Source organism: Sinocyclocheilus rhinocerous, unplaced genomic scaffold (assembly GCF_001515625.1).
Source record: "Sinocyclocheilus rhinocerous isolate Xijiao unplaced genomic scaffold, SAMN03320098_v1.1 scaffold245, whole genome shotgun sequence".
Classification (NCBI taxonomy): Eukaryota; Metazoa; Chordata; class Actinopteri; order Cypriniformes; family Cyprinidae; genus Sinocyclocheilus; species Sinocyclocheilus rhinocerous.
Genome location: NW_015659923.1, coordinates 589,246 through 616,786, shown reverse-complemented (window position 1 = coordinate 616,786; position 27,541 = coordinate 589,246). Strand labels below are relative to the sequence as shown.

The 27,541-nt window shown below is 38.8% G+C and overlaps 1 protein-coding gene across 1 annotated transcript; it reads left to right on the top strand.

The window, feature by feature from the left end:
* Positions 1-700: 700 nt before the first annotated feature.
* On the top strand, positions 701-13,966 carry htr5ab (5-hydroxytryptamine (serotonin) receptor 5A, genome duplicate b). Its single transcript, XM_016533298.1, has 4 exons — positions 701-844; positions 4,924-6,032; positions 12,734-13,700; positions 13,786-13,966. Exons 2-3 carry the CDS (start codon positions 5,325-5,327, stop codon positions 13,064-13,066), a joined length of 1,041 nt encoding a protein of 346 aa, XP_016388784.1. The 5' UTR covers positions 701-844; positions 4,924-5,324; the 3' UTR covers positions 13,067-13,700; positions 13,786-13,966.
* Positions 13,967-27,541: the final 13,575 nt, after the last annotated feature.

The window sequence follows — 27,541 nt, the reverse complement described above, 5'->3', positions numbered from 1 at the left end:
GAGAGTGAGTAAATAATGGGCTAATTTTCATTTTTGGGTGAACTATCCCTTTAAATTGATTATAAATTAAATAACAATTAGTTTTTTCCATCGACCAGGTAAAAACCACAAATATGGGGGATGCAATGATACCTTTTCGTATTACATTTCATACAACAAACCTAATTTTGTCTTGGGTCAAGGCATTGAGGAAATTGTTTCCTGTCTATTCTGAGTTATGAGAATCTCTGCTAGTTTTTGTGTTTGACATATGAAGACCTTTTTTCGATTCAATTAAGCCGTGTGGCCACTATAGGATTTATCATTTCCAGTTTAATGTGTGCGCTGGTCCCAAAAGGAAAGACGGAGAGGAAAAAAAGCAGCTGTAACTGAAATAGGCTTCAGATTTAACTAATTAAATATTAATATAGATCATTGTGTGTGTGTGTGGAACAGAGCCTTAACGTGATCTACACTGCCTCCATGTCACTAAAATACAACATAACTTTTAACAACTTTTGTTCAAGACAGGTAAAAAGTTATCATCATGCTCTTGATCCGTTATTAACAATAGTGTACAAATTACCGATGTTTGCAGCATTTACAGGAGTCACTTATTGCCAACAGCTTAACGTCCTTAATAGTCTGATTGTGTGATACTTGCAGCTAGAATTCTTCGGTATGTACGCAACACCCCTACGCCACACATTGGTTCAATCCACATGCGGTGTTGAAGCCTTGACTCAAGTATAGTGTGTTTTTAGATGAAGACGGTTTCAGGTGGACAGAACAGTTGCGCTCGACAGCCAAAAGCAAAGCAATCCTGCACTTTTGCAGCATCTTCGTATTGCTTTTGTAATTAAGGGTGAGTAATAAGAGCTTTAGTAGACATTTTCTGTGTGCAAAGTGTAAATGTAAGTGTGCTGCATTGGCGACATTTACCGAGATACATGCGGACTGTATGTTGTCCATATGCATTTCAAAATAAGTGAAAAAATAAATGTTATTTACAGTCGTCCTTTCCTATAGGATGTAAAGCTCTGAGAAAATATTTGGGTGCCCTTGAAGTGAAGTGTGGACACAACGTTTTTAATGCAGCACCTTTAAAGCCTTTGGGATTTAAGTGTCATGATTAAAAGGCATATATCAGAAAAAAAGGAAGGAGGCAGTTTCTGTTCCCAGTGGATGCAGGAACATTTGATTGCGCCCGTGTCGCGAAGCCAGAAGTAAACACCCGTTATTTTACGTTCATGATCGCTCTCGCTTTAATTTCTGAAATGTGCTGATTTGAACTTGGCAGGTTTGAAGTAGGTTGTTGTTGAAGTAAGATGTTTTCAGCACACTACTGAACGACAGCTTTCAGGGGATGTTGCTGCTGCTAGTCGCGCACTTTTTCTTAGAAATCAGCGATTGATGCTTCAGCACCGCGCGAGACCCTCATTTGAGTGACAAGTGCTTGAATCAGAGATTTTACACTCATGCTGGGGCATTGATTTACACAAAGCTCCGCTTTTGTGCAGAAAATAAATATAATTTCTTGCCACAAAGAACATAAAATAGCAAGAGGAATAATCTCATGTCGCTAACAGTCGGTCCAACCACGTTTTTAAAACAGAAAATGTCACTAACTTAACGTAAAGGGAATAATGTGTCAATAATGAGCGAGTGGTGAGATCTGCATTTTAATGTTATTATGTGGCGCATTTGACGCATGTCTCGCTTAACTATTGTCGTCCGTTCACAACAGCTCGCTTTAGTGTAAATCCATTGACTGAATCTCTCTCTCTCTCTCTCTCTAAGTAGGTTAGAAGTAGGTTTATTGACATGGTAAAACCATTCTCTCTGTTTGTATGCAGTAACCTCCTCTCATTAGAACAAGTATAATTAGAAATGTAATGTTATCATTGTGTATTAATTGTGGACTCTTATTGCTGCTTACTGTTTTAACAAACAAAAGCACTATCCTATTACACAGTAGTTCTGTTCAATGGCTGTCATAATTGCCCTCATTAAGTACTTTTGGTTTATCTAGACACCGCAGACCAATCATATAAAGCATTTGCATAATTTTATAACAATTAAAAAAATCACCTCATCTCCCCTCCCCCTCAAAACGACTCATCTTCTCTTCCGGTCACGAGCTATGGCGCAAGGGCGGAGCTAGTAACGTGAGGGGTAAACGCTGGGATAAACCACAGGGGCAAAAGCTGAAGTTGATGCTTCGCCCCAGCTTCCAAGGATCCAATAAATTCCCGAAGGACGAAATCAAGTCCCGCCCTCTCATTTCAGATGCCGTTTCACTCGGATATACGTCACAGTAGAGAAGAAAAGACAATCGCAACTTCCGTTTTATGCCGACTTTAAGTCCTTGTCCTACTGGTTTTGCTGGTCTGTAGGCTGGTTTCTCAGTCAGACCAGCTCAGAAAAATTCCTCAAAACTCCTATAAAATGGCAAGAGGACCCACTAAAATCATCAAACCTTGTTAAGCATGTTTAAGCTTTCTTTTCAGCAGGGTCTGGGTATCTATGGACACGGACAATTAAATGTACATGATAATATCCAGCGTAACACATCCATGAGTCAAATTGCACTGAAAAATGTGCTTCATGTGGTAACACCTAAATTTACCCATTTTATTCAAGTCAGATATATTAGATTTTATTTATTCAAAATAGCATGGACTACACTGATTGCAGAGACAACCCCCTGCAGCAGCTTGTGGTTATGTGCTGTGCTCGAGAGCACGATATTGACAGCACAGGATTGTGATCTCTGTAACTATTCAGTTCCTGCGTCACCTTACTTGGAAATTAACCTTGTGGAACCTTACCCATTTATCTGCAGCCACCCTGGGAACCAGCTCCTTGTCTTTCTATTTAGGTTGAAAAGCTAAATGTTGTTGTGAAATAAGGTTCAAAACATTTAAGTACTTAAGAAAAGTTTATGCAGGTTAATTGCTTGAGTTTATCACCCCGAGGACATTGTTAAATATTGAGCTAGACTAACAGAATTGAACAATCCATTAAAGAGTTCCAAGAGCATGCCTTATGTATAAAACAGTATTTCAAATTATATTGGTACATATATTCTCTTGTCTCTTCTGTCTCTTTCTGTTAGGGATAGTTCACTCAAATATGAATATTATGTCATCATCTATTGTGTTCTAGAAGACTAAAAGTCACACAGGTTCGAAACAAAATGATGGTGAGTAAACGATGACAGAATTTTCATTTTTGAGTGGACTATCCCTTTAATATCTTACTGTTTATTTCTGTCTCTGTCATGTGGCATGTTAAGTAAATAAGGCTCAAAAACTCTAATACACAACAGAATGCTTTTTATCCTCTGAAGCTCGTATAGTCACAAAAAGCCAGAAATAAACTTATTTCATCTCACTCTTGTGGGAATGGCTATAAATGACAGGGGTCTTTATCTCAGCGTGTGTGTCCAGTGCCCTGGTTGATTTGCTGAGGGGAAGCTGTCAGAGATTATTAGTTGAACACCACCAAAGACAATATGCTGAGGGCTTTGCTTACTACTGATTATGTGTTTAGATGCATGTGTGTCCAATTTCATGGCTTTGGGCACAAGCTAATAAAGGAGATGGAGGCGAAGGAGAGCAGGGAAAGATTTAAAGATGACATGAAGAGATGCAGAGAGAGAAGGAAGATGAAAGTGGGCAAAATGATAGGTAAAAATGATGAATATTATCAAAAATAAGGGTAGCAATTTTAGCAAGCCACTATGACGGACGTTTTTGATGTATATCTTAGATATACACTTCCTCCTTAGAGTGACTTTGTCATGCCAACAGCGTAAACAGAGCTCAGCAGCACTGAGAGAAAATGAGCGGGAATCTGTAATCAGTGTTCCTCTGTGCTTGTGTGTGGTAATGAGCCTGTCGAGTGAGGACATTGTGAGTTTCCTCTCAGTTCCTCCTGACAAGACAGACTCCAGACTTACTGATGAGCATGCTGGGTAATGATATGCACTATGGGCAATCAGAGGTACATTAATCAACACGAAATGTCTGTTGACACCCCAGTACCCTTTTGTCAGCAATCCCATTTATTTTCTATTTTTATGCTTTGTCTCTTTTCAGCCAAAAGAAAACAAGTATGATATTTGTGTTAGTTTAATTCTTTTCAAACAGAGGGCAAGCACACACAGCAATCAACAGGACAGAAAACTCAGACCTCTCATTGTTGTCATCACTGATACGACAGCTTGTAATATTCCCTTCGCTGTTGTGCTGCTGACAGGTATTTGATGTTTTGATGACTCTACCACTGAGCTCTCTTGACAAGCATGCTGGCCTTTGTACCCCTAATTGAGTTTTGAAGGCCAACAGAGGTTCGATTTTGACACGCATAAACCAGGAACTAATGAAAATCAAAGCCTTTTGGCTCTTTGACAGTCTCTGGTACAGCTACTTTTGAGTGTAGATGGCTGTGCTTTTGGGATAAAGATGCTTCTTCCTGTGGGATAGATCTTTTCCAGCTGACATTATTGCAAGAAAGTCAATATGAAGACAGGCAGTCAGTTGAGGTCTCCAGTGTAACTTCAATTGCTACAAATAATTGAACCGAATCTGTTTCACAAGCACTTAGAACAAATTACATCTAACCCAATGGAGGATTTAAAACCTCAAGGACTCCATGGACCAAAAAAATAATAAAAGAGCCAATTTATTATTAAGTCGAGTCAAAATAATAAAGAATGAGCTTTAAATCATGTTCCCTGTCAGGTTTCTATTGTACAGATGACTTGAGCGGTTAAAAAAAAGAGTAAGTCATATCATAAAAAGTCAGGAAATCTGAGCACAAAGAAGGAAGCCCATTCCATAGCCTAGAGATGTTTTCTATTTCAGGTGGTGGCTAAATAAGACGATTTTGTGGGATGAACTATGAAATTTATTTATGCCCTTTTTTCTTGTGTTATAGGATGGAGGATGGCTTCTCACACCTTCAGATGTGTCCTGAGAACCTCTAAATTGCCGAAGGCTATAAACTGAAAATGATTATCAATGTGTTCAATCATAATGTCATCTATAATCAGTATGGCAGCACTTTAAAACGCCTACCTTTTCAGTGACCAGCATACAGAACTGTGAGCTAAAGGACAATAAGCTCACAAATTGTAGTGCCAAGAACACATGACGCCCACTCAGAAAATGAACTCTTGCAAATATTTTCAAATGAATGAACTTGAAAACATCCAACAAGAAAACCATGCCTGGCCTAAAAAACAGTAAAAAAATTCATCCACTCTGACAGGGACATTTATTTTCACCTTGTCCTCTAATGAGAGCCAGATATCTATTTGCATACCGTCACATGCTGCCATGACTCAACCCAACGTTACAGATCTCTCGGCTAATATCTCCGGAGGATCCGAATCGGGTAATCTGTACCGTCCATTTTCTGTGTTCAGTGTTCTCACGCTCACTTTGCTGGCCATGCTAGTGGTGGCCACCTTTGTATGGAACCTTCTGGTTTTGGTGACCATCCTGAGGGTGCGCACCTTCCATCGTGTTCCCCACAACCTGGTTGCCTCCATGGCCATCTCTGATGTGATGGTTGCAGGACTGGTAATGCCGCTCAGTCTGGTTAGGGAGCTCTACGGTCGGCGTTGGATTCTGGGTCGGGCCCTGTGTCAGGTCTGGATCTCCTGCGATGTGCTCTGCTGCACAGCCAGTATCTGGAATGTGACGGCCATTGCCCTAGATCGCTACTGGTCCATCACACGCCACCTGGAGTACACGTTGAAGACACGTAAACGAATCTCCAATGTGATGATCGGCCTCACATGGCTGCTCTCTTCTGTTATCTCGCTTTCGCCACTCTTCGGTTGGGGTGAGACATACTCGGAAGACAGCCTGGCTTGTCAAGTAAGCCAGGAGCCATCTTACACAGTCTTCTCCACCTTTGGAGCCTTTTACCTGCCCCTCTGTGTGGTGCTCTTTGTCTACTGGAAGATTTACAAGGCTGCCAAGTTCCGCATTGGCTCTCGCAAGACCAACACCATCACACCCATGGCTGAGGTCATAGAGGTAAAAAATAAAATGAAGATTATATAAGACTATATATACAGTGGAAAGAATAAGTTTGTGAACCCTTTGAAATATCTGGATTTCTTCATCTACTGCTCACAAAATGTGGTAATCTTTGATTAACTAGAGATAAACACAATCTGACAAAAGTAATAACACACAAATAATTGTTTTTTTTTCACACTTTTATTGAATGCATTGAGTAATTATTCACAGTGCAGGGTGGGGAAAGTAAATGAAACCTTGAATTTAGTAACTTGTAGATCCTCCTTTAGCAGCAAAACCTCCACCAAACATTTTTTGTAGCTGCTTATAGGACTTTTGACTGGTTTTGGACCATTCCTCCCCACAAATCTGTTTCAGTTCAGTATCCATGTTTCTGTGTTGTTTTGATAGCACAGCCCTCTTTTAGGTTATGCCACAGAATCGTAATCGGCTCAAGGTCAGGACCCAGGCATCTTCCTCTTTTTCAGCCATTCTTTAGTTGGTGCTACTTATGTGATTTGTCGTTGTCTTGTTGCATCACCTAGCCTGTTTGAAGATTTAAGTCATTAGCGGCTGTCCTGATATTCTCCTATAATGTCTTGATACACATTATAATTCATTGTTCTCTTAATGATTGCAAAGTTTCTACACCCTGAGGCAGCAAAGCAGCATTAAACCATGATGCTCTGTCCACCATGCTTTACAGTTTAGATAAGGTTTTGGAGCTGGTGTTTGCCCCAATTTTTCAGAGAGCATTTTCCCAAAAGTGTTGTTGAACAAAACCAAAGTTCTGTCATGAAACTCTAGATGGTGCAGGTTGATAGCTTCTAATTCAGTCTGACATAATCAGATCATTATTCACATGGCGCAGCTGATCGGTTCTAGTTCTAGCATCAGCAGCCAATGAGCTTTCTGCCCAAGATTCAAATACTTGGCCAGTGCTTGCTGTAGCATTTGCTGCGCACTTCAGAAACCCTCTCCTTCCCCAGCTCCACCTGTATAGATCTGCTACTGGGCAATTCATGTATGATATATATGGGGGTTGTTTCATATATGTTATATGGGCAACAGCAGTATTTCACAGCAACATGTACAGCAGGTAAAATAAGTATTGAACACGTCACCATTTTTCTCAGTAAATATATTTCTAAAGGTGCAGTTGACATGAAATTTTAACCAGATGTCGGTAACAACCCAAGTAATCCATACATAAAGAAAATAAGTTCAGAAATTAAGTTCTGTGTAATAAAGTGGAATGACATATAGGAAAAAGTATTGAACATATGAAGAAAGGGAGGTGCAAAAAGGCATGGAAAGCCAAGACACCAGCAGAAATCTATCGGTAATTAGAAAGCAATCCTGCCCCTAGTCAGTGGAAATTAATATTAGCTGGTTTAGTCCCAACTGATGGCCTATAAAAAGGTGTCTCATTATAAACGTGTCACACAAGAAACATTTCATGATGGGTAAAAGCAAAGAGCTCTCTCAAGACCTTCACAACCTTATTGTTGCAAAACATACTGATGGCATTGATTACAGAAGGATTTCTATACTTCTGAATGTTCCAATGAGCACTGCTGGGGCCATAATCCGGAAGTGGAACGAATATAATTTCACCATAAACCGGCCATGACCAGATGCTCCTCGCAAGATTTCTGACAGAGCAGTGAAAAAATTATCAGAAGAGTTTTCTAAGAGCCAAGGACCACTTGTGGAGATCTTCAGAAAGACCTGGAATTAGCAGGTACAATTGTTTCAAAGAAAACAATAAGTAAGTAAAGCTGCTAGAATGGCCCAGCCAATCACCTGACTTGAATCCAATAGAAAATCTAAGGAAAGAACTACAGATCAGAGTTCACAGAAGAGGCCCACAGAACCTTCAAGATTTGAAGACTGTTTGTGTGGAGGAATGGGCCAAAATCACACCGACTAGTTTCTCCATACAGGAGGCGTCTTGAAGCTGTCATTACCAAAAAAGGCTTTTGTACAAAGTAATTAATAAATTTCAGTAAGCGTGTTCAATACTTTTTCCCCTGTGTCATTCATTTTATTACACAGAACTTAATTTCTGAACTTATTTGTTTTGTTTTCTTTGTATGTATGGATTACTTGGGATGTTACCGACATCTGGTGAAAATTTCATGTCAACAGCACCTTTAGAAATATATTTACTGAGAAAAATGGTGACATGTTCAATACTTATTTTACCCGCTGTACTGTATATGTATTGGCAGTAGCAAGTCTCGATACTTGCTCTGTCGAATCAGAAACATAGCAGATCTATTCCGCCAAGACCAAACACATTAAGATTGTCATGTACATTACCATGCTAAACTCTCCGAGAGTTGTCATGACAGAACTAAGTTGTCTTGGTTAAACATCAGACATGCCTCAATTATTATTGGCAGCAGTGGCTTCCCTAGTGTTATCCTTTAAGGAACACCATTCTTGTTCAGTTTTTTTTTTTGTGATAGTGGACACTTGAACAAAGACTTCTGCAGTTTGTAGAGTTTTCGGAGGGTCCTTTGCTGTTACTCTTGGGTTCTTTTTCAACTTTAGGGATTGCCCATTTTGTTCTTAGAGTCATCTGCGCAGGATGCCGGCTCCTAGGGAGGGTATCAACGTCCAGACTTTTCTACATTTGTAGACTGACTCTTACTGTGGATTCATTAGCAATACTTTTGTATAGCTTATCCATCTTTTTGCATCTCTGTAATGCCTTTTTAAGCTATTGGGATCAAGGCATGGTTCGCACTAACCAATCTGTTAGTATAAGAGCATATCTGTAAGTAACCAGGCTTTGTATGCCTTTATTTAAAGGCCAGGACACCTGTGTGACCCATAATTCCAATCTCATCTCCTTAACTGACTCCAATTAGCTTTTGGAGAAGTCATAACAGAGTTTCACTGACTTTTTCACTGACAGCCTGCGCTGTCAATGATCACACAATGTCTTCAATACAATGTAAAAGAGTACAACTGGTTGTGTGTTAAAAGAGATTCTATCAGCAATTAATAGAAAAATTCAGATTTTTTTAAAGGGTCCTCTAATGTATTCTTGCCACTGTGTGTATAGATAGATGGATAGATGGATAGCTAGATTGAAAAAACTAGTTGAGTAAATGATTCAGTGAGCCACTCATTAAAAACTGCTTGTATATGCTCCTGGTAGGTACTTTTTAACAATTATTTATTTATTTACTTAATTTAATCAAGTATATATTATAGTATAGTATTCGAGTTGCTCTGATAAGATGTCAAATGGACAGTTCACACAGGATTGTCAAACCCACTCTCATTCACTGTGTGAATCTGCCATTGAGAGTTAGTGAGGTGCCAAAAAAAAAAAAACATGAAGAGGGCTAAAAAAACAGAGAGAATAGAAATGTTTGGGTAACAGTGTGAGATGAAGATCAAACATCGCAGAGCTATTTTCTCAGAAGGTAGGCTCAACCCGCAGGAGCTGACACCTGCCCCACATTGACACAGTTCCCGCCCAACACACACATGCCCAGATTGAGAGAAAAAGGTATAATTAGAAGCAGCTTCTCACTGCTTCCTCACACAGAACAATCATTTGTAAATATTAATTTCTGTACTGGCTTTTTAGATTCCCAGATAATGTTCATGTTCTAATTTTAATGGGCTCTACAATCAGTTTTCAACATAATTACATTTTAGTGATGAAATTTCACATCAAATAACACCACATGACAATATAATTTAAACAACATCCTATCATTAATTTGGCATTCTCCAATTTAAATTCTCCATATATAAAGTTTGGATTAATCACAGTAAAAATCTAGACTGGATGGATGCTCTGTGTCCACCCTCTTTCCTCAAGGGGAAAATCTTAAACTGCAATGTTAAGGTAGACACGCAATTAAAGCCTAATTCCATTTATTGGATTCTTCTTCTGTCTCTCTTTTAATTCTATTCTCTTCCTTTCTTCTCTGTATGGCTCACCTTTTTGTCTTTTTTTTTGGTCTGCATTGCTAAATTTATCCACCCTATGTCAGTGTAGTGATGAATAAAAAGTCACAAAGATGACATTTGATAGTAAGAAAGGCAAACTCCATAACAATCCAACTTATATTCTATTTAAAACATACTTATAGACATAAGGTGTATATATTGTAATATTCTTTTTTTATTTTAACTGATTTTATAATTTGAAATAGAAAAAGTTTTCATTTCTAATATTAAAGAAAATGTACAAAAGAACACTTACAAAAGCAACCAATACAATCAACATTCTCTACATACATTCAATGCAGAGAATTTGATGAGAGAATGTGGCATCTTTGGGGTGTGTCAGATACCAACTGCCACTCCTTTTTCATACAATTTGCATACACATCTTTAGGTTTTATCCAATTATTCTGAAATGTTTTTTTCCTCAACCTGTCCACCATCTCTTTTATGTCTTGTTCTACCTTTTGTATGCACTCAAACAGCCTCACACTCTTTCTTTTCATCTGTGTTTTCACATACTTAAGTCCATTATTCTCACTAACGTACACTGATCCAAAAAATCAGTTAATTGCCTCGTTGCCTCCTTTGTCTGTCGAAACGCACAAACAAACACACACATATACGCATGTAATTGTGCTTTGTTCTGCCACAGTACTCTGTGCACTCAACTACAGCCTTTCAAACAAAAAGCTTCTAAAGCAAATTTAAATAATATTTTAAAAACACAAGATGGAATACATAAACAGTGTTCATATAATGTTATACATTTAGAGATTAAAGATATACAGTTAGTTCTGGTCCTCTAATTTGATTGGATAAGCTGTGCTTTAAGTCAAGTCAAGTCAAGTCAAGTTTATTTGTACAGCGCTTTTCACGATACAAATCATTGCAAAGCAACTTTACAGCAAATTAAGTTTCTACAATATTTAGTGGTAGCTTATCATAACAAGGCGCTCTGATTGTTTTTGTTGTAGAATACGATAGGGGATATATTCACACGTTATAGAAACTAAAATGATGGTGTATAAAATTGATTTTAAGATAAAAAATTAGACGACAAAGAATTAACTTGACGGAGCTCAAACTCAAAACACACGGCAGCAACAAACAGGAAGTGACGTAAAACTGCTTTAGAGGCATTGATAGTTCATATAACAGCACTGGGATGTTTCACTGTTTATCACTCTGCTTGTCTGTTTGCCCCGTTCTAGACTAGAGTTTAACACACTGTCATTCTGTGCATTGCTTGGCAACACATAAAGCTTGATGCTTCTTTTGAAACTTTTTTTTGGCGCATAAAAATCTGTGCTATTGCTTAATTATACATGTTGGTGATTTGCCAACATAGAGAATCATCTAGAATATTACTTAAGACAATTTTCCAAAAGGGTGACTGTGGGGCAATTGAGCCAGATACTTTGGGCAAGTAGTGTGTGATCCAAACAGTTCAGACTTCTTAGTTGGTCATAGTGAACTTTGTGAGCAAATACAAGAAATCTAAGTCTGTCTTTATTTAGAAACTTCACACCTCTGCTTTCAAGGGAAACGATGTGAGATTTGTCATATAACAACTCAGTTTCACAAAGCTGGGGAAAACTGCTTCGTATTTTACAGCATTAATGCGTGTATGTGGAATAGACTCTGATTGTTTTTCTCCTTACTGTAATTGGGTTTCAGCTCCAGGGGTTTCAGCATTAAATCTATGGTAACTGTGGCATTGCATCGAAAAAAAAAAAAACTGTCTTCTCGACATAGCGAATTCAAATAACTGTTTTTTGAGGGCGGGCCAGAGCAGCTAGTAGGCGGGCATTATGCAAATGTGTAACATGTGCTGCGTTCACAGCATGTCATAATTACCGTAATTTCTAGATGACAACACGTGACTTTCTATTCTGAGCTGTTTACATCCTCGGACTCAGAATTATGTGTTTCTATGGCAACACTATCAATGCCTAATTGAATCTGCAGTGGTCACATGATACAAGTCGGAGCTCTCAGAAAATTTCCAGTTTACTCTTTTACATTTTAATTATGTTGTAATTACACGTTCTACAAGGAGGTGAGGGCTTTTTTCAAGTTGGAATCTTGCAATTACAGTAATTACGACATGGCATGAATGCACCTATAGTGACGTAGCAAAGTCATGGAAATAATGGCAGGACTACAAGCAAGGCATTTCAGGCAAGTGTTTTCTGTTGGAGAGATTAACTCCATTTGACATGGACTTTGTGCAGATCGTTTAAATGCAAACTGCTATACACACGCTAAAGGAAAGGTAAAATCGAGAAAAGCATAGCGGGTGTCCTTTAAAGATCGTTGTAGTAAAAATGTGACGTCTAGACAGATATGTACAAAAGGAATTTTTTACTGCCTTACAAAGTTACACGGCTTCAAAGTGTTTTTGATTACATTTTGAATTATGAGATGTGAATTTAACAATTCGTTTTCTATGAATCTGTGCATAGTTGATCCAAACACATCTGACACAGAACTGATCACAGAGACTCAATTTTGACAAAATGTGTAGTTGCTGCTTTTTGCCCACCGAGCAACATAAAGTGGATAAGGTTGATATAGATTGTAGGAAAGCCAAAAAAGTTGCCTGCTATCAGGCAATAATGAACCATTTAAGCTTTAATGTGTTTTAAAAGCAAATTCTTTAGTTTACTTTCAAATAGTTGTGTGCTTCATTAACACTACCAATACATTTCTTTATCATCCTGTTTGTTTACTGCCAGGTTAAGGAGGCTGAACGACAGCCACAGATGGCCTTCACAGTTCGTCACGCTACTGTATCGTTCCAGACGGATGGCGAGACGTGGCGAGAGCAGAAAGAGAGGAGAGCGGCTCTGATGGTGGGCATCCTGATTGGTGTGTTTGTGCTCTGTTGGATTCCCTTTTTCCTTGCTGAGCTCATCATTCCGCTCTGTTCATGCGACATCCCTCCTGTCTGGAAAAGTGTCTTCCTCTGGCTGGGTTACTCAAACTCCTTCTTTAACCCACTCATCTACACAGCCTTTAACAAGAACTACAACAACGCGTTTAGAAACCTTTTTTCCAGACAGCGATGAGGAACAGAAAGACCAAAATGAAAACCTTTGGGTTTTATGAGTAGAAAGTGAGAAGAACATCAAGAGAAGCCTTCTTCTCAGTTCAGACACAGAAGACACAAAAGCAATGCACTCGCTCTAACCGTTGTTCCAGGAGGAAAGGGGATTTCCAACACACATCAAAAAACCTGCAGGCCTGGTGTTCAGATTTTCACCTGCTGGTGATAATATCTGTCTGTGTATGGCTGCTGATGTCTTCATGGTTAGATAAGTTTGGCACTATCTGTTAAGTCATCAGTGCTGAGATAATGCAAGTCTGCTGAACCATCCAAGTGTCCCCTCTAGCAAAACTGAACCACTCATTCGGACACTGAGCAAACTGTCTGTAGTCCTCGTCATTTCTGTGAACTCTTGGTTGTTTTCCATTGTTCTTGAAGGACATCAAAGCCATTTTTCTTCTGTCAATGAAGACACAAAGTAGGTATATGTACACGTTATGAAAGTCTGGCCTAATTCATATCCTTTCACTCCCCTAAATAATGACCTGGCTAAGGAGCAATTTGTATTTCCATCACATTTCCTTTCATTAAACTCATTTTTCCTTAAGAAGAAAGTCGATGTGTAAAAGATGTACAAAGACGAGACATGATTTCAGGTGAGATATGGTGTAATAAAATGAAATGGAAATTTTGAACAAAATAGTTGTTATAAATTATCCTAATAAATGCCCTTGTTTCCAGGTAGCACATCTCAGCATTTATGTACATGACCATGAAAGGATTCAGCTTTCCTCTTTGTAAGCTACCATTGTAGCAGAGTAAACTGGAATATGGACATTACATGAAACGAAATGTAAACATGCCTGCAATTCCTTTGTGATGGGAGCTGTGCTGCAAGTGTTAAATAAAAGATATGAATTGATCCGGCGTTCAAGGTTATTGAAGATACAGAATAATTACTCTTTTCATTGGTTATCAATAATCGGAGGTTCAATGTGAAAAGCTCAATGTCTCTCAACACTTCTTTATCTTTATAAGTGATGGTGAAGGCCTTCTGATTTTGTATTGCCATGTAGAGGCTTGTCCACACATGTCCAGAGCCGAATTTTTTGGTAGCTGATCCTAAATGAAATAGCTTCTTCTATTAGCAAAAATACCTTGCTAACACTAAAATGAATAAGAAGGTCAGTGACAGCTTTGTAATGCCCCTAGCAGTTATCAAATGCTTCCAGTGAATGTGCAGAGAATCACAATAAGTATGAGAGCACTGATCTCACCCCATCTCTTTGAAATACTATCCATGTTTCAAGATTGTCCATCAATTTGTCAGTTCATCCATTATCCATACACTCAGCTTTAGGGCAGCACAAAATTTTACTTTGCATGTGTGTCTATAAGAATAAAATAATGTCTATGGTGAGAGTAGTACTCAAAGGTTGAATAAGGAGAGCCAGATACTGAGAGATGAAAAAGGAAATGGAAAAGCAAAGAGCAAATGAACATACTTCATGTACTCTCTCGATAACAGGGCTTTTCACAAATACCCAATCTTGCTTTATTGTTTTCCATGTTTCACGCTTACAAAGGAATCGTTTCACACTGTACGTTCATGAATTTTACAGTGTCAATATTATTGATTGGACAAACACAGCATGCGACCTGTGTTGTAACCGCTTGTCTTGCTCTTGCTCTTCATCAGTTTATATATTTCTGACTGTACCATCCAGGCGACTATAACTGTAAGAATAAAATGATCTATTCTTCAATTCAATTAACTCATTTTCTGTCAATTTCAGATTTTGATACCAAGACAATCTGTGGATTAACCTGCACATACTAATTGTTCATCTAGCAAGGTGCGCTAACAAAGTGAATAGTGTCAAGTTTGATTTCATGTGGACTCTAACATTTGCAAACCCATTTGTACAAACAGTGCCACAGAATGGCTTATCTGAAAAGTCGGTAACTTGCTCAAAATAATTAGTTCATCTCTCAAAAGTAAATATTTATGTCAATGAACATATCAATGGCATTATAATGACAAGTCCTTGTGTCATTGTTCACAAACAAGATTGTTCAGAATGCATAGCCATGTTTTCTGTTTATCAGTGCAAAAAATGACTGATTAAAAATGCACAATGCTGCACTTTTCCTGTACTGTATGGTATGTATCCGCAGTACAGACTACAAAGTTATATTACTGTATGTGGCATACTCATTGCAAGAGATTGGACAAGGAAAAGACATAGCATTTTACAGCACAAAGAAAAAAAAATACAAAATTAGAAAAGTAAACATAGGAAACACCACTAAAACTGTAAATGCAGCACTGTATGGGGAATTACAGTGCAGTCTTTGTATACCCCCTGGCGTCCCGGTCTGTTGGACCACAGATTCTCCTCCACATCTCTAGGGATTTCTTGTCACGGTTTGGCAAGGGAGGACCCAGATGCAGAATGAACAGGGGGAACAGAGTTTAACAAAAATGGGAACACAAAAGTCAGGAAGACAGTCCACACAATAGGGCAGGGCACACGACAGGAGAACAGGCTGGTTGGGGATGGGGGTAGCTCCAGACTCTGTGGCAAAAGGGGACTAGGTAGCAGCTCAAGGAACCACAGGCTTGGCCCTGGGGATGGGAACTCTTGAAGCACCAAAATGTATGTCAGTTCAGAAGAATCAGCGACCAGGGGAGGACTCAGGAAGCAGGACAGGAACCAACACGACAGACACACACAAAGACAAGACAACAGGAGAGACAAGAGATAGACACAGATCAAAAGTAAAAATTTCCAAAACTATGACTAGGGAAATAAAACAAATAAAACTGAAAAGGAAAAACAAAAGTAATAAAATAAATACTAAATTATTAACTGGAACTTATGAAAACAAAAAGGATAACAATAGGAAAAAAGCTAGGAATAAATGACTAGAACTACAAACAAAATAAATAAAGACAAGACAGCAACCTTGCTGAAAACTAAAAAGAAAATAAAAGGACAAAATCAAAAGGTTCAAGAACTAAAATAAAGAACTAAACCACAAAAACTGGAACTAGACTATAGACTAAACACGGGAACAAATAAAAACTAGACTAGATGCAATATACTGAATAGCAAGCTCTAACAAGACTAAAGACACAAGCAAGGAAAATGCACACAAGGCACACACAAAATGAACCAACAACGACTAGAGGGAAATGAGCACAATATAAAGGGAGCAGTGCACACGAGGATCAGATGAACACAACTGGACAAACAAGGACTAAACAAGGGGGCAGGACAAGAAGAGCACATGGCCAACACAAACAAAGACACAGCCATGTGCTTAGGCACAAAATAAACAAAGACACATTAAACATATAAACATATAAATAAATCACAAATAAGTATCGCTTTTTATTTCTCCTCTTTCCTACTACTAATGTTGTTGTATGCATTTGTCATTTTTATTTAATTTCTTTTATTTTCTTAAAAGCTTTTAGCTTTTCGTTTTAATTACTTTTTCTTATTTGTGTATGTTTTAATTGTTTTTAGCTTAATTTTTTTTGTTTTCATTTAAATGTTTTAGTTTTGAAGTGTTGTTGTATGCATTTGTCATTTTTATTTAATTTCTTTTATTTTCTTAAATGTGTATATATATAGTATTTATAGAGTTTTAGCTTTTAGTTTTAATTACTTTTTCTTATTTGTAAGTCGCTTTGGATAAAAGCGTCTGCTAAATGACTAAAAGTAAAAAGTAAAAGTAAAAAAGTAAACAAAGACAGGACAGACAAGGCTGTCAGGGCAGGATCCTGACATTTCTTCCCTTGCAATGCAGCATAAAAATAATCCTTTGGAATGTCTTATCAGTCGCATTCGCCTGCAGAGCAGTTGATTAATTCAGGACACATTTCCAAAAAAGTCTGATAGAAAATATGCTTGACTGATTATGACAGCTGGTTCAAACATTTTACATTTAATGACTTGTGCAGTGAACAAATTTCTAGACTTTTTGGGGTGGTAACTATTCAACAGACAACCAGCATACAGTAATACATTTTGAACAACATGCAAATGAATATGTAGGAAACAGGAGACATTTGTATATATCAATTGCAAGAATGTACCAAAGCGTTGGCAATCTGTTCAAAAGAATGAAAAATTGCTTTTATGATGTGCCCAAGTGACTAGATGGCGTGAAGTTTGAAAAAGCAGTTTTAAGAATTTCCATTGTCATCCGAGAAATGAAACAAAGCGACTGAGCAAAGTAAAATGACAATAGCCTGGAGTTAAATGCAGTGTGAAAAGCCCAACTGTAAAAAAATATTAAATTTCAGAATTCGCCACATTCTAATGTGCACCATCACTACTGTGAAGACTGGTAAAACAATGCTGCTGTTTTCTTGTATCTGATTAAAATTCTTAACTGACAATGTAAAAGTTTTAATTGAACTCCATTTTAACACAAGCTGGAATGTTGTTTCAGCATCTGCTGTGATGTAAGCTGTGCATTTTAACAAAATATAAGTATTTGGTGCATGATGTAGTTTATACTGTAACTGGGGAAGTTGTGGCCTAATGGTTAGAGAGTCCATCACTACTGTGAAGACTGGTAAAACAATGCTGCTGTTTTCTTGTATCTGATTAAAATTCTTAACTGACAATGTAAAAGTTTTAATTGAACTCCATTTTAACACAAGCTGATCCCCGGGCACCGCAGCAAAAATGGCTGAACTCACGGTGTGTGTGTGTGTGTTCACTGCTGTGTGTGTGCACTTTGGATGGGATAAATGCAGAGCACTAATTCCGAGTATGGGTCACCATACTTGGCCACATGTCACCTCACTTTCACTCACTAACAGGTTGTTGTGAATGTATTCATTTAAAATGACAATGTCAAGGTTAGATGCCTTCTAAAGGAATGTAAGAAAAATATCAGTAGCGAAAAAAGGTACTGGTAAGTTTATGAACATCTCTTTTAAACCTAAAACACAACACAATGCAATTCAAAATAGAACACCTGTGAAAAATCAATATGGAAAATCCCTTCATATTAACACAGTACATAGTGGCCTATTTTTTACAGACTTTTCTTTTTTACAGAATGTACAGTATATGGAAATGTCCTTTTCTTTGCCCACCAGCCAAATGTATTCTTTCCTTTGACAGGAAAAGTATATGGAACATAACATGTGTTTGCTGTTAAATTGCTACCAATGTGTTGTGTTTGAAAAGATGAAAGAGAAACAAAATTGTGCTTTGCGTAATGTGGTTTGCAGGCACATCACATAATGTTATTGTCTGTACACTGGTGCAATGAAAAATGTGTTGTAAACAGGCATGCTATTCACAGTGGAATGCATCAGAGGAAAAGGTGCTTTCATGGTAAATTTGTTCAGTCATCTGTGCAATGCTGTAGAGACATTCACCGAGAAAGAGAAACATGTTTAATCTTCGTTGTTTTGTAGTTTAAAGGTGAGTGAAAGATTAAAATTACTTTTAAAATGTTTTTCAGAGAAAGACAGCTAGATGTTATTAGATACATATCCTCAGGTTTAGAAAAACATATTAGAAACACACAGTTAATTAAAAAATACCATCTCTAAACAATTTGTACACTTCACATTACAAGTTTGTGGGGATGAAATATGTTCATCCCCACAAACTTGTTGAAATATTTCTCAACTTTTATGTTGAAATATGAGTTATAGCATATTTCCTTTAAATTATGTTCATATTATACTATGATATGTCTCCTTTTTCCTGGAAATGTCCTGGCCGGGATTTCTAAATTTTTTTTGGGATGTATGGTCACCCTATTTTATGCTGACTTGTGGTGCGTGGAATTGCAGCAGCCTGGCAGATTATTTCTTGGAATTTGCCATTTGCCATAACAAATACAAAATAGTTATTACCATAGGACGGTCCTGATATGTGAAATTTAATAGACACAATAGCACCATTCCCTATATGCAGACTGCATAAGGCACTAATTACCAAAGGGGACAAAATAGTATAATCCTGCAGTACCGGAGACTGCCGTTTCAGCCATTTAAAATTTGAATATGCAAGGTTTCTGGAAATCTGTTCATTATGCTGCTTGATGTTGTAAAATGTTATTCGGTATCATAATATTTTAATACATTATCATAATCATGAACACACTAGTTTGCATTGCAAATAGTTTTACTGTTTACTGTTCTTTACCTATAACGGCTAATGAAATGGTCACAAGCAAACATAGAAAGTAGCTTACTTCCACGTTGAAAAATAAGATCTTTCTTTCCAAGAAAACTGAATTTAAAACCTGAATACAAAAGTTCATATAATGAAACAAATTAGGTTAAAAATGTCAGAATACTGCTATAAAATAGTATAAAGTGCTAATGTGTACACACACACAAAAACCTGGTAAAAATGTGGTCTTAGGACTGCGGCCCTGAAACGGCAACCTCCAGTACTGCAAGATCATCACTGAACTTCTTTCTTATTAAAACCACAAAAGAAAAATTATATTTTCCAAGTGTGCTGAGGTTATGCAATGGGGTTTAGTGAAAAAGAAATGAAATTTGTAACTTTTATTTAGCGAAAACCCTGACCTTGACCTTTGGACTGCTGTGCATGACTACATGAGACCGTATTGGCACAGCAGTTCACACAAGCTCACCTAAGAAAGCACACGACGTGCATGGAAGAACTGTTTATAAGACAGATCTCTTTTCCTCTTCCTCAAGGTGAAACCAATAATTTCACTCAATAGGCTTTATATTATACAAAGGCCACAGTCACATTAAAAATCTGCACAGATGGAAATGCCGCATGCTCGTTATTTAGCCAACAAATCATCCAATGACTGTATCCTCATGTTCAACTACAGATTCAAAAATACATAATGAAAACAAAACAACACTACATTTTAAAGGGTAAAGTATGTATTTCTTTGCCAGTTTTACTAGCTTCATTAGCAATAAAACAATTAATGAAAAGTATATTCACATCAGCACAACTTAGATCATTGCCTAGCACTGCATTCACAAGAGACCAGATACACAAAAGCATGCAGGTAGCAGGTGGACTGGGGAAGACAAATATCACTTGACAGCAACTTAAGTTCAACGCAGGACACAAAATAAAGCCATTGTCCCAACGCTGTGTCATAAAAGAAGACAGTCACAAGATATCAATGTCCATCTTGAGTGATCCAACCCATCATACGCTCATGAGCTTTTATCCATGCGCAGCACTAATTTATGACCTGGCAAGTTTTGCGACATCAAATTTTGTGCATATTGTAATGTGAAATAAGATTTGAGAACTACAGTTACAGATTATCAGTACATTCCTCACACAAAGCCATTGTATGGTTTTCAGAAGGCTTGGGCTATAGCACATGAGTTCAGTTTAATTCAACTTTATTTCCAGACTCAAGGTCCATCAGCAAGAAGCACACAATACAAACCAGAACAATACACATTAAAAAAGACAGTTATACCAATACTTCCTCATAGAGGACTGATATCGCACTTCCGTAAGCCTAGGATTTGACAACATTATAATATTATTATTTGAATCGTCCAGCCGACAAATAAATTTATACATCAAATTTCTCATTAAAGCAGGGAACGATTGCACTCTTGCCTTACAGAATAAATCACTTGCACTGCTCCATCTTGGTTTTTTTCAGCAGGATTCTCATACAGTCATTGTACGCAACCTGAAGCTTACATAGGCTCTCTTTCTTAAACTTAACCCACAAAGGAGCAGTATAAAAAGAAGTACAATATGCTCTAAAACGTTGTATGAGTGTATTGTGCTTTTCATTAAATTAATGTGACAGTACACTAAATTGCATCTCTCCTTTTTATACAACATTGTGAAGTGGTATAATGTATGTAACAGTGCTTACTGCCCACTTGTCTATTCAATATGCATATAAGGGCACTATAGTGCTGAGTGATCACATTAACTTATGTAATTCATAAAGTACCACAACTAAAAATATCTTCATATTGGTGAAAAGTGCCCCACTAAGTGCTTAACAGGCTGAGAGACTAATATGGTTCATCATTCATTGCTTTTAAAGTTTCTTCTTTGTGTTACTCAAACTTGTGGTAATATTCCCTGCTTCATTCAAACATGTGATAATATTTAAAGATGGACAAGATGCCCTGTCCATGCACAAAATGCATGTGTAAACAGCTCCTGGAATTAGTGCTGTGAGCAATAAGCAATGTGTGAAAAAATGAGCAGTACAATGAGTTAGCTTTCTTGCATTGCACAGCTCATAACAAAATATCAGGCTCTAGCTGGCACTGAGGAGTCAGAAGTCAGCAGACAGGTGAGGTCAGCTCCTGTCTCAATATTTTATGGTGAAGCACGGTGGTCATGAAACAGATTTTACAGAGACAAAGATGAAAGTCAGCATACTATCTTACATCATGGCAGGTCATTAAGGGGGTGTGAAAGACTCTGGAAATTGTTAAAGATCATTTTCACTGACCCAACACTGAAACAGAAGTTTGAAGATTTGTCAGAGCTGTGAAATAGGTGAGTGAAAAACTTCTAAAAACTGTGCCACTGCATATCATCATTAATGTGTTCTTGCGGTTTAAGGAAAAGATTATTTAAACATTATAAAACCCACATTATCTGGACATTCAAAGCACATCAAAAATACACCTGCTTTTCAAAGCTTTGAAAAACTCAAGGTAATTCACTTTCCACTTAAAAAAAGTGTATATATAATACATCAAATATTATATGGTGACATTTATGTGAATTGGTTCAAATCAGCTTATTTTAACTGATTTAAAATTCTGATTCATTCACATAGTCGTATGAAAATCAGAAGGGGTGATTGCAGACAACCGTGTTCCTCAGCCCCAGTGACTCAACTTCCTACTGAGTTAATGGCTTCCAAGAATATCCAACAGGTTTCATTTAATTTGGCCACTGAGATCCTTTTTACCTCCAATTCATGCTAATGAGCCATTGTTCTCCTTGCCTGACATCCAAAATGTTTCTTCTAAAAACGCAAATGCTATATATAGTAAAGACTGCTATTCATGATGACTATGTAACCAAGCATGTTTCTAAGGTTTGCCTATAACCATAAATGACTAATAAACAAAAAGGAGAAGTGTGTGTTCATTGAATGTACATCTGCTTTGCTCCCTGGAGGTGTGAAAAGTACTCCGGCAGGCATGAACATATTTCTACCACAAGCCCTGAAGGAGCAAACACACATCACAATCATTCATAGGGCAAAGTCACTACAGGAATTGCATTTTAATTCGGTCTATTACAATTGTTTACATATGCCCAGCGCTTCTGTTCTGATTGATTTGCGGCAAAATGGGGACTACAATACGTGACTCGGAATCGGAAAGAAATGTCACAGGCAGTCATTTAATCTTTCACCTTTCTTTCATTCTTAATCAGTGAGAGTGACAGAGCCACCGACAGAAGAAGGTGAGATTTCATCAAGAACAGATCAACCTTGTGTATCCTGCAGGTTTTTTTTTCCCCGTTTATTAGTAAACAGCACATGTTTGTTTTTTATTTAATAATAAAAAATGCTTTTTTGTTAATATTTTTGTCGATAATTTGAGTAAGATCATCAGCAACTCTGAAACAATGGAGCTTAGAAAAATTATATTGATCAGATGCTTCCAAGGCATGGTGAAGATTATGGTTTAATTACGTAACTTTCAAGACAGGCCAAACCATCTCCTAGCATTCCTGGGAAAAGAAGCTGTAGCTTAAAACGGTCCCACTTTATATTAGGTGGCCTTACTAGTACGATGTACTTACATTTGAATTAATCATTTGATACAATGCACTTATTGTGTACATACATGTTTTTACATTGTAATTATATATTTTTAAAATATCTGCATGTAATTACATCTGTAATTAATTTCTGTAATTATATTTATAGTTACACTGTTGACCCATCCCTTAAACTTTAACCCACCCTTAAGCCTACCCATACCGCCAAACCTGTCCCTAACCTTACCCGTATCCCACCTCAATAGCAGCAGAAGTGTTTTGCAATACAATATGAACACAATAAGTAGTACTTATTTTTTGATGTAAGTACATAGTAGTTAAGGCCACCTAATATAAAGTGGGACCAAAACATCTGAAGAAAGTCAAGTACCTGACCTGAACTGGCCATGTACAATAACACCACAGTCTTAATTCCTATGAACCGCATTAACTTGGTGCTGTGCTTCTTCAAGGACGACACTCAGCTGAAGCCTGAAATCAGAGATTCATACAAATAGTAAATGCACAAGGCAGTGAGAATGCCTGTTTGTAATTTTGAGAAGTAGAGCTATTACAAGCTTTATCATAATCTTCTTCACGTGGTGTTTTTAGGTGTTTTCCTAGTTTTTATTAATAAAATTGTTATTCCTCTCTATATCGTTCTTTGATGAAGCGTCATTAATGGTCTGCTTCTCCTCTGTAAACTGATGTAGCATTAGTTCACTGAAGTTCTTGTTTGCCAATGGTCTCGAGAGTCTTTCAAGAGCACTGAGCTCTCAAAGAGGTGATCTGAATGAGGCCGACTGATGACGAACATTGAGATGTGTGTGAATTTCCCTAAAGAGGTGGCCATGCTCCATTAGAATAAGAATGGCTCAGCTGGCTGATTGCAGAGTATGTGTGAATGTCCCTGTGCATGTGTGGAGATATAAGATCTTGCTCATCAAGGATTTTTGCTTCCTTTAACTTGTATTGTTTTAGATTGTATTGTATTTCTGCAGCTACACAGGCCATGCATTGTAAATCTGCATTTGTCAGCCAATAAACTCAACTACTTACAAAACCGATTAAATACATATAACTATAATCCACTGAGCAGTGCTTTACCTTTCAAACTGGAAAGTTCAAACCAAGGGTCAAATCAAGCATGTTCATCAACCCAGAAAATCAACCTCATGCAACACAACTCATCTTTAATTAAGACTTGCTCGATGCCCTCAATTATACTGCATGACATAACAGCAATTTTCTGAGAAAAGTAAAACTAGAAGCATAGAGACTGTCATGTCAGATTATTTTAAATTCTTCACATCCAACATTCTCATTTGAATCCTATTCTCTGAATTCTTTCAAGCAGCAAGTTCGAATTAGTCATAAATGTAGACAGTGGCAAGATTCTGAGCTTCTGCATATTTCAGGTAAAAGGAAATTACACAACGTTCATGTTGAGGTTAACGAGCCACCATTCTTTCCTGAAAAAAGTGCTAAATATTTACACATTTTCACACATGTAAAAAAAAGTTGCATATGTAAAAATGTCTAGCAGCCAATACAATTTACACAATTTTTTGGAAAAACAAAAACTATTAGTAAAAAATGTTAAAGGGGTCATATGATGTTGCTAAAAATAACATTATTTTGTGTATTTGGTGTAATGAAATGTATTTATGAACAGCCCCACTTTATAAACATTATGTCCTCTTCTGGAAGGCCAAACAAAGTAGTTTCGCTTTCACAACGAAACACAGTGTTACACACGGAGGGCTAGAGTGAGCGGAGGCCGGCTTGAGTGAGCGGTGGCGGGCAGGCTTGCGGTATCCACATGTGATGACCCCGGGCTGGACTCTGCTTCGTACACGGTGAAAGCCAATCCGGCAATCCACAGAGCGAAGTTGATGTATTTCCTCAGTGACCAGCATAGATCAGCTCCAGGCATGACGAAGCAGATATCATCCTCCGGCGTTATGCAAATCTTCCCACATCGTGACGTAGACATGTAGGGCTGTGTTAGAAAGAACCGTTTTAGGTAGGCGTGGTTGTCTCTTAACTTTGATAAAGAATATCTCTTTGGATTAGAGACTTTAGTCTTTGCAACTTTACAGATCTTCTTTATGCACCAAGAGCTTGTAACACTCCAAAGAGAAAGGAAAAATTGAAATCGTATCATATGACCCCTTTAAGAAGTACAAACAAATGTGCAAAAAAGTGCAAATCCAGTATTTGTACCCATGATTCACCTAAAACATGAAAACTATTTTTGACACTCTTTTCACACATATATGATAAAAAAAAAAAACATACATGCCATAAATATCAGACAGACTCTTTTTTTTAAACGAACACACGTTATGCGAGTTTCATGGTGGATAGAGAGAACAATTCAGTAAATGTGAGTAACATACACTGCTATAAGCAACTGTCTCTCAGGCTAATCAGAGACATACAGTATGTAGAATCCAGTGTGCCTGCAATATCGCTGATACTGAGTTTGCTCAAAACCAACTTTCCCTTTTACATCACTGTAATGGATAGCAGAGTTTTGGCAGATTCACCACAACACTGTTCCACTCTGCCTGTGTGTTAATTGGCACAGGGTCCGTTTCATCTCAGCCAGGCTCTGAGGTTTAGCTGATCCATGCCTATCCTTAGCTGGCTCAATACCACCCCCAGATGAACTGGTATAGAGGACTGGGATGGGTGAAGTCCATCATCCACCTGCCTTTAGGCTGATCTCCCACCTGATCCTCATTAGTCTCCTGCTCCTCCAGAATGTACAACCCTTACATCTTACAAGTTCAACAGTGTACCTTATATGAAAAATGCATGTTTTTCACAACTGCACAGGAGGCGGTGACATCACTCCAAGTAAAAAGGAAGGCACAGCAAAATAGAGCTGAAATTACAGACGAATTTCAGTCAGTATTTAAGTGATATCACAACAGTAAGAGTGTGTATGTTTTGAATATGCAGGAGACTAACAGCAGGATTGCAATTTTGATGTTGATTTTATACTCTAGTTTTTTATACCATTGCTTTTTTTTTCACTGTCAATGAACAGTTGTTCCAAACCATTGCGTGTCTCTGAAAAACACAGTAGCCTAGTGGCATTTTATTTCTGAATCAATCAGTGTTTTTAACAAAACAGTTAAGTGAATGGCTATAAGACTCGCAGTCACTTTTTTTGTTCTTGAACGAATCAATGTTTTTAAATAAATCGACTGACTGTTGTGTTTTCCCTCCCCAGGTGTGCTGTGTTCCCTTTAATTAGTCATTCCTTGCACCTGTGTTTTCCCAATTACCCAGTGTTTAAAAGCCCCAGTCCTTTCAGTTAGTGTTTGTCGGTCCTCAAACGTAATTCCTTGTGTTCCAGTGTCTCCTACGTTCCCCGTGTGATCATTAAAGACTATGAATTGAAGTATCTCCGTGTTTCCACGTTCCTCGCTCCTTGCCTCCCGAGAAGTGTGACAATTGTCAATAGTGTAGAGATGTATGAAAGGAGCATCAGCCTGAGCCCACCGATGACGGAGAGCCATTCCCCGCCGCGATCGGCGAGCCAGAGCAAAGCCAAGCGACTGAGCAGAGGATCGCCTCGGAAGTTGAGCCCAACCCGTCAGACCAGGTGCGAGAGCCGGCGACAGTGCCCACCACGAGGGAGTAAGCCGTGGACGGTGTGAGCACGGAGAGGAGCTCCGCTCCCTGCATCATGGCTGAGGGTGAGCTAACTATGGCGGGACATAAGTGCCAGAACGAAGAGGGGAGGGCTCCTGATTCCTCGTTTAGGCCAGGAAGGGCTCCTGATCCCCTGTTCAGCCCAGGAAGGGCTCCTGATCCCCCGTTCAGCCCAGGAAGGGCTCCTGATCCCCAGTTCCGCCCAGGAAGGGCTCCAGCCCCCGAATCCAGCTCAGAGCGCCCTCCAGTGCCCGCTCCTAGAAAGCGCCATCCAGTGCCCGCTTCTGGAAAGCGCCCTCCAGTGGTTGGAGTCTCCCTCACCTCCGCCTCCAGCCTCCGAGGCCCGGACTCCGCCTCGGCCCGTAGACCCAGTGGCTCCACCTCGGCTCCTAGCTCCCTCGCCTCCACCGTCACCCATCGATCCATCAGCTCCACTGGGCTCCCTCGTCCCTCCGGCTCCGCCTTGGTCGGGTGTCGACCCGCCATCGCCTCTGGACTCCACTCCTCTGGCTGCGCCTCGTCGCTCTGTCCCACCGGCTCCGTTGGGCTCCTTCCTCCCGCCAGCTCCACCTTGGTCCTCAGTCTCTCCGGCTCCACCGCGGATCTCCGGATCTCCGCCTTGGCGCCAGAGCCTTCGGCTCCACCCTGGCCCCCCGTATCCTCGGCATCCCCCTGGCTCGTTGGCTCTCTGTCTCCGCCTCGGTCTCCTCCACCACTTGCTCCGCCGCCGTTGGTCGGCCCCCTGGAGTCGGTGGCCATTCCTCCTCCCATGGCTCCTCCCTCCGTCGGCTCCACCGTGGGCCGCTATTTGTGTTTTCCCTCCCCAGGTGTGCTGTGTTCCCTTTAATTAGTCATTCCTTGCACCTGTTTTCCCATTCACCCAGTGTTTAAAAGCCCCAGTCCTTTCAGTTCGTGTTTGTCGGTCCTCAAACGTCATTCCTTGTGTTCCAGTGTCTCCTACGTTCCCCGTGTGATCATTAAAGACTGTGAATTGAAGTTATCTCCGTGTTTCCTAGTTCCTCGCTCCTTGCCTCCCGAGAAGTGTGACAGAAGGACCGACCAAAACAGTAACTTCC

Coding starts and splice junctions, on each gene's coding strand:
- htr5ab (XM_016533298.1), top strand. CDS start 5,325: ATGACTCAACCCAACGTTACAGATCTCTCGGCTAATATCTCCGGAGGA. Junction 6,033..12,733: donor CCATGGCTGAGGTCATAGAG/GTAAAAAATAAA, acceptor GTTTACTGCCAG/GTTAAGGAGGCTGAACGACA.